General features: G+C 39.1%; 1 protein-coding gene across 1 annotated transcript; it reads left to right on the top strand.

Moving 5' to 3' along the window:
- Window positions 1-1631: 1631 nt before the first annotated feature.
- Window positions 1632-8033, top strand: CUNH5orf46 (chromosome unknown C5orf46 homolog). Its single transcript, XM_027771658.1, has 2 exons — window positions 1632-1716; window positions 7825-8033. Exons 1-2 carry the CDS (start codon window positions 1647-1649, stop codon window positions 7974-7976), a joined length of 222 nt encoding a protein of 73 aa, XP_027627459.1. The 5' UTR covers window positions 1632-1646; the 3' UTR covers window positions 7977-8033.
- The last annotated feature ends 489 nt before the right edge of the window (window positions 8034-8522 follow it).

Genomic DNA, 8522 nt, shown 5'->3' with positions numbered 1-8522 from the left:
CTCTTACCCTTAGGAAGCCTAGAGTCTAGAGGTGAAGATGTTTGAAAAGGCACCTATGAGGCACATCTGGTTCTCTGCCTGGAGAAACCAGAATAAGCTTCCAGAGGCAGTGAAGTAACAGCTGAGAACAGGACCAAGCAGAATAGAAGGCTCTTCGCTTGAGGATTTGGAAGTAATAGACCACTCTCCTTTGAGAAATCCACAACACAGGAATTAACCAGTGTCCACCAGTGGATAGATGATTTTTTTTCCAAATGTGGTATTTTACACCATGGAACACTGGTCAGCCTTTCACAAGAAGGGAATCATGGACAGGTTCTGTAGCACAGCAATTAAAGTCTCCGAATAGGTAGCTGGATCCCACATGACTGACAGTGTTTCCAGTTCCAGCACAGCAGCTTGATAAACACACCAGGTACATGTGCATGTGTGTCCAAAATTCTGACAGGATGGAGAAATGAAAATTATTGTGGTGTGAACACACCGCGTTGAGGGGTGCTTTCCCTCCCTCTCTGGCAAGTGTACAAACCCTCTGACTAGGAAAAACAAATGAATTTAAAAAAAGGAAATCTTGTTATTTATAAAAACATGGATGAATCTGGAGGACATTACGTTAACTTTGGAAATAAACCAAGGACACAAAGACAAATGCTCTACCACATGATCGCATTTATATCTGGAATTTAAGAAGTCAAACTCACATCATGAGTTTGGAATGGTGATTCCCAGAGGCTGAAGGTGGGGGTAGGAACTAAGGTGATGTTTGCCAAAAGATACATTTCAATTAGAAAGAAGAAATAACCTCAAGAAATTTACTATACAATATACCAACAATAGTTCATAACAATGTACAGTATAAACATAAATTGCTAAGAGGTCATAAGCATTCTCACCACAAATAAATAGGTATGTAAGTTACATGTATTAGTCAGCTTGATTTAGCCACCCTAAAAATCTTTTCATATTTTAAAACATTATGTTGTACACAACACATATGTACAATTTTCCTTTGTCAACAAATAAACACATCCACAGGAAGTGAAGAACAGAACTATTAAGATAATTAGTTCTCAAACAAGAGAGTCAAGAGTTCTATAGGACAGACGATGAAGCAACAAGCTATCTGGAGTAGGATTGAATGGTTATCATGGAAGTTTCACAGAGAAGGGTCAATTGAACCTGAATCTGAGGAATAAGTAGAAATATTCCAAGGGGAGAAGAAAGAACATGAACAAATATGTAGAACAGGAATTTAGGGCAAAGCACAAGGAAGGAAGCAGAAGGTACAGGAAATCTGCCAATCGGACTTGCTGTTCACTCTCAGCACTGAATAGAAATGCTGCCTGATGGCCGTCTAATCATCAACACCTAGCATTGGAACCACTCCCAAAAGACTCAACAGCCCAGTACCATTTTAGATAATCTTAGATATACTAACAGGGTTACTTTTTCCCATATGAAACATTTTTGGTTTAAAAGATGGGGCAGGGCTCATTACTAGAGATCCAAGAGCAAGCTGTGCAGACAACTTGTGCAATGATCCAAATTCCAGAGCAGATGATGTCACTTATATATGCCTTATAAATGGAGCAAAGCTTCAGATGCATCTGAGCAATTTATCTGCATCAATACCTCGTGCTACAAGAATGGCTGGCTCAGTGCTTCGGTTGACAATTGTTCTGGGACTGCTCGTTTTAATCCTAACCTGCCTTGCTGGTAAGTGCTTTTGATTACAGCCTATGAACTGTGCAGTAGTTAGCCCTGATTGGAGGAAGTTGGTGGCATTCATCCAGAACATAAAAGAGAGAGAAGCCTTTGGGTACCACAGAAAAAGCACTGGACAGAGAGATAAGTATATCTTCTAACACAAAAAAAGTTAAGATTATTTTCGTTAAAATTTCTTTCAGTTATAACTCCTTTTGTCCGTGGATATAATTGAAGTAGGCTTTTTTCCTTACATATTCACATGATATAGAGTATTAATGAAGTATGGATTTTTTTTCGTATATAGTCACATGGCATAATAACACTACTATGTTATAAGTTCTTTGGGACCTGGTTAGTATTTATTTTTGATGACTATAACTAGTAATGTTCAATAATGACAGATACATACTTTGGAATAACACTCTTTGGCCTAGATACACCATTAACCACACATGTGATTTTTTTTTTCTTTCTTTCTTTTTCTTTTAATTTTTTTTTTGAGAGGTTTTTGCTATAGGGCATGTGCGCTCGCCACACAGACACAGAGAGACATAGAGACAGAAAGCGAGAAATCACCCCCCAGGGGGGATAGTCACACCACAATCCCTTCTCCTCCATTCTCCTCTTAGGATCTTGGGCACGCATGCACACGCACCCGGCATAAGTTTTAAGCCACCGGGTCCGGGACACGAACCGCAGTCGACTATGTGGGAGTCCAGCGACATAGCCATTACGCTAACTGCTGGTTCCCCACATGTGATTTTAATAGCCATGTCATTTAACCTCTCTGGGCCTCATATATCAAAAGGAATACTAATAGGGAACCAGCAGTTAGCATAATGGCTATGTCGCTGGACTCCCACATAGTCGACCGTGGTTCGCGTCCCAGACCCGGTGGCTTAAAACTCACGCCGGGCGTGTGTGCGTGCGTGCCCAAGATCCCCAGAGGAGAATGGAGGAGAAGGGATTGCGGCGTGACCATCCCCCCTGGGGGGTGATTTCTCGCTTTCTGTCTCTATGTCTCTCTCTGTCTGTCTGTCTGGCGAGCGCACGCGCCCTATAGTGAAAAAAGCCTCTCAAAAAAAAAAAAAGGAATACTAATAGTTAACTTTCTCAATAAGTTATCATATTAAATTAAAAAGACAAATCGGAGCCAGCAGGTAGTGTGGAGATTAAGGTGCTGGATGGATCCTACATGGTTGATTCCATGGTTCGGGTCCTGGACCTAGCATTTTGAAATTGAAGCCAGGAACATGTGCATGTATGCCCAAAATTTCAAGAGGAGACTGCAGGAGAAGGGATTGCAGTGTGGTCATTCCCCGCTGGGGAGTGATTTCTCCCTCTCCTCTCTTTCTCTCTCTGGTGAGCACATGCACCCTATAACAACAACAACACATATGCGTATACCTATACATATTGGAATAGTTCCTAGTCAATAATAAACCCCAATATACGTTAACCATATTGCTATCAAGCATAATCTTATTTGGTTCTCATAATAATCCTATTACATGAATATACAGTTTTATCATTTTCCTGCTTACGGGTTAATAAACTGAGTTTGCAGAGGAAAGTTTATTTGAGCATTGATACACATGGATATGGCACCTGGGAGTCAAATTTAAGTTCTTTCCACTTTAACTAAACTTCTATTTCTTGAATGTCTGGTGCAAGCACATAGAGGAACAAGACAGCATACCACATTCTCATTAATTAATATACTTTTTGCTTGCAGAAGATTGTGAGCTCTTGACTTGTCTCCATTCCTAATGATAGGTCAGAAAATGTAGACAGTGCAAATATTTAGTAACAGAGTCCTATGAACATAATTTGGCAGAACTCATACCCTTAGGCTACAATGAAATGGAATTACTCTAGAGCTGGCCACAGAGATGGTTATGTCCATTCTCCTCCTTTAGTAATCACTTTAACAGTAGAGTGAAGAATGAGAGCCTAAAGACCAGTCTCTGCTCCCTTACAAACTCTGAAAGTGAGGTTAAATAAATTTACTAATTTTTTTTTTGAGAGGTTTTTGCCATAGGGCGTGTGCGCTCGCCAGATAGAGACAGAGAGACAGAAAGCGAGAAATCACCCCTCAGGGGGGATGGCCACACCGCAATCCCTTCTCCTACTTTCTCCTCTCGGGATCTTGGGCACGCATGCACATGCGCCCGGCATAAGTTTTAAGCCACCGGGTCCGGGACTCGAATCGCGGTCGACTACGTGGGAGTCCAGTGACATAACCATTACGCTAACTGCTGGTCCCAATAAATTCACTAATTTTAACCTAAATTTTGTGATCTATAAAATAGGATAACTATCAAATTTACCCAGCCAAATGAACATTCATTTATATTCTTTGTGTGAACTCTGAAGACTGTATAAATATCAGTAATACTGTATTTGTTCAGAACTTTATAATTACATTGAGTAAGGAACTCAACCAAGCAGAAAAGCTATCTTATATTTGAAAAGAGAACATTTTTAACTATTGGTTTTGATCATTTCTTTCTAAGATATCAAGTTTTGATAATGGCTCTTTTTAAGTTTTCATAATCTTCTAAAGGATAAAGTGAAATTATAAGTCGTGTTGTTGCCCATATTATTAATAATAGTAATGATTTTACAGTAAATATTTATTGTGAACTTATTTGGGGACTGGTACTGTGAAAATTGGTTTATAAATGATATAAACAGTTATATGCACATGTGAAATATATGCAAAAGGTATATAAAATATCTCAATCCTGACAACACTACAAAGTGGAAACTGAGAGCGAGAGTAATTAAGCATTGTCTGTAAGGTTACGTGACTGATTTTTTGTTGAAGACAGAAATCAAACTCAAGTCTGGGGCACTTCAAAGAATGTGATCCACCACACTCCTCTCAATATATATGTGGCCCATAGGCTGAGACCAAGTATCTGGTTTCACGATCCAATCCCGATCTCCATGCATACTGAAATGCTAGCATTTAATGTCATAGTAAAGTAAAAAGTCAATAAAATTCAGTTGTTGTATAAGTAGGTAGTTAGTAATGCAGAAAAGAACCCACAACTTCTATAAAAGGAATTACTGTTTTATACTTGGAAAAATGTCTTCAGACCATAGTTGCTCAGAAATAGTATTGCATCAGGCCAGCCCACAGGATGGTGGTTAAGGCAGCTGTGTTCCACATGGTAGACTGTACAATCAGAACCCTAGACCTGGAGGCTTGAGAAATATGCCAGTCGTGTTTGTGTGTATGCCCAAAGTCTTAAAGGAGAGAGAGATGGAGAGCATGTGATTGAGGCATGACCATTCCCCATGGCAAGGGCAGGGGTGCGTTCATACACTCTCTAGATAAGTGCTGAAAAAGTGAGTCATTTTACTTTCCTGAGCATCTGTGCTCTTGACTCTGCTGGAATACCATCACTGAGCTGAATGAGTATTAAGGCGTGTAATGGAAGCAGTCGCCCATGCCTGTACAATAGGCACCCCACAAATGAGTTCCATTTCTTCTCTTTCCCACAATGAAGACAAACAAATTCTTCTGGGTGTATGGTTGCTCAGCACTTTATATGACATCTATATTCATCCTTTGCAATTTTATCTTTTAACATAGTATACAAATAATGATGCTCTCAAAAAATTATTTTTGAATGAAAGAATCAAAAGCTGAATGAATGACTACTTGATAATAATTAATACACTGATTATAGGCCCTAGACTGATGTTCCTATCATCCTATCAAATCTGTTGTAAAATAATAGACAAAAAAATATTTGCAAAATTATGTGATAATATTTTTTTACTAACAAATTCTATTTCAGAACGTGACATAGATGCAAGGCTTCTAACATAATTTGACAACCTCTGTACAAAAAGCTAGTTATATCTTTTCTTTTAGAGTAGTAGGGTACATTGCCTAGAAGCTGGAAATTCTTTTTGTTGTTCAGGATACTGAACATAAGTGTATACAAAACAGAGAGAAAGAGAGAGAGAAAAAGAGAAGAGAGAGAGTCACTGTCCACTGTTTCTGGTCATGAATACCCTCTATCTCCTGTCCTCCATTTTGCCAGAATCCTTGATGAACATGTTTCAGGCTGACCAGGATCTTGAGCTCCAATCAGCATGTGGCCTCCAGCACCATAGTCTGAAATGAAATCATGTTTGCCACAGATGGTGGATCAAAGTTGGAACTTCTTGAATCAAAACACGTGGTGGAGTTGCCCAATAAAATACACACAAGATACCCAGTTAATTTTGAATTTCAAGTAAACAATAAATAATCTTTTAGTATATGTCCTAAATATTGCATGAGTCATTATTATGCTATAAAAATATTAATTGTGTATCTGAAATTTAAATTTAACTGGGCATCCTGAATTTTTATTTATCAAAGCTGGTAACATGTCAGGTTATAAATAAAATACTTCATCTTGTCACTGGGGTCCGATGGGGTGACCACATAAAGCTGCTGTTACTCTTCTATTCCTTCTCATCTCTTGACAATAAAGACCATTAAGTAAAGCTAAAACACCCCAAAGGACCCTGCACGTATCCAGCCTCACTCCCTGGGTTCTTATCCCTCATTCCAAAGAGTACTTGATTAAGAGTCAAGTGTAAAAGCCCTACAGTTAAGTCCCATCTTCTTCACTTCCTTTTCTTTGTGAGACTTTTGTAAGTTGCTTAATCTTTTCAGTTTCTCAGTCCAGTAAACTAAAAAGACATACCCTGTAAGATTGATCAGGAGTAAAATTACATTGCATTTGTAGAATCATTACTTACAAAACCACTAGATGATACCAGAGACAATGTGGGAGGCGGGTGGGACATGGCAGAGGGTGAGGGGTAGGGAATCAAGGATGGCAAAACAAAAAACAAAGTATACAAGACATAAGAATTGGAAAATTATTTGCTGATAACATGTATGTTGATGTGCTTGATTGAGCCAATATACAGTGTATTTTGGATGGAAAATTCATTTGTATGCTGTAATGATGTATAGTGAATTAATGTAAAAAATAAATAAACTTAAAGAGAAAAAAAATAAAGGTTTGACTCACTTAAAAAAAACCACTAGGTGATAAATATGTGGTAAAATTTATCTTTGTCATCATTGTTATCATACTATTTTCAAACTTACAAAAGAAGAGCAAACTGTCTAACTTCTATGCAGAAAGACTATTCAACAGAGTACTTAAAAACAGAGTTTAGTACTAGACAGACATGGGTTTTCATTACATTTCTACCACTTATAAACTCTGTAACTGGGAAGCAGCTTCTAAAGCACTTTCAAATTCCATTTCTTTACCTTTACATTGTAATAATTTTGCCTCTCTCACAGAGTGGTATTGAGGATGAAATGAGACAATGCATATATGGATTGTGTGTTTTAGATGTGAGCTCAAAAAATACCATGCTCTGGGACCAGCAGTTAGCATAATGGCTATGTCACTGGACTCCCATGTAGTCGACCGCAGTTCGCGTCCCAGACCTGGTGGCTTAAAACTCACACTGGGCGCATATGAGTGCATGCCCAAGATCCCGAGAGGAGAATGGAGGAGAAGGGATTGCGGCGTGACCATCCCCCCTGGGGGGGTGATTTCTCGCTTTCTGGCTCTTTGTCTCTCTCTGTCTGTCTGGAGAGCGCACACACCCTATAGCAAAAAACCTCTCCAAAAAAAAAAAGAATACCACACTCTGATATTTCATCTTTATTATTATTACTGTAGAGATATTACTTATAAAAACAGACACTCCACATTACAAGGAATTCTATATGGCAGGGAGCACTAGGCACTCTGTATTTCAACCTTGGCATCACATTTATTAGCTCCCAATTTCTGGGAAATGTCCTCAGCTCCTGTGAGTTTCAGTTCTCTCCTCCACAAAATGAAGCCAACATCTATCTAAGCATCCGCGTTTCTTGGTCTGTTTACTTGATTTTATGAGTAAGTGAGATAATGCATGGGAAGACTTTAAGTAGGCACTCACTCAGTATCCAATAAATAGAACTATAGAACTTTAATAGAACTTTAGGGAGTGGGAATATTAGGGTTCTGAGAAATTCTTAAGTGGGTAAGACTTCCCTCATTGCTGAGTATCACCTCTGAGATTCTGTTCTATTTACAGATGACAAAAAAGATGACAAGCCTGATGAAAAGCCAGCTGACTCGGGCAAAAGCCCAGAGCCTGAGTTTCCCAAGTTTCTAAACCTCCTGGGCTCAGAGATCATTGAGAATGCAGTCGAGTTCATCCTCCGCACCGTGACTAGGACCTCGTAAGCACTGAGACGAACCTTGCTTTTGTCCAGTTGACTGTTGGTAATGACCACACTGCATTAAAAATGAATGAGAACCAACATCTGTGGCACATCACAATGTATTCATTTTATTGAAAAATGTTAGCCTACCTTAAGATGTATTTTGGATCTGAATGAGTTGCCCTGAACTGTTTAGGTGAATACATTCCCACCAAGTGGGAGATAGAGAACTAAACTGGGGCACAGAAGCCAAGTTCTAGTCTTGACTCATTTGATTCATGTACTATTTACTGGGTGGTCCTGAGTAGGGGCCTTCCTCTCTGACTGCTTCTGTTCTTTCATCTGTAAAGCTTAAGGAATGACAGACCCACCCAATGCAAGCACTGTGACTATGTGGCTAAGGAAAAGGGTGGTGATATCCTTATTAGCCATAGATGTGATGAGTCCTGTCTTTATTTTCTAGCTTGAGTAGTTCAAGAGGGTTAGTAGAGACAACAGATAATCTCTTAGACTGTCTAGAGAACCTCTTAGAATGAATGCTTGTTTAGATCACAAAGGATTGCTTTAG

The sequence above is a fragment of the Tupaia chinensis genome, unplaced genomic scaffold, assembly GCF_000334495.1.
Source record: "Tupaia chinensis unplaced genomic scaffold, TupChi_1.0 Scaffold000228_1, whole genome shotgun sequence".
In the NCBI taxonomy this organism is placed as follows: Eukaryota; Metazoa; Chordata; class Mammalia; order Scandentia; family Tupaiidae; genus Tupaia; species Tupaia belangeri.
Note: the sequence above shows the minus strand (reverse complement) of the source record. Positions and strands in the feature narration are given on the sequence as shown.

Coding starts and splice junctions, on each gene's coding strand:
- CUNH5orf46 (XM_027771658.1), top strand. CDS start 1,647: ATGGCTGGCTCAGTGCTTCGGTTGACAATTGTTCTGGGACTGCTCGTT. Junction 1,717..7,824: donor AATCCTAACCTGCCTTGCTG/GTAAGTGCTTTT, acceptor TTCTATTTACAG/ATGACAAAAAAGATGACAAG.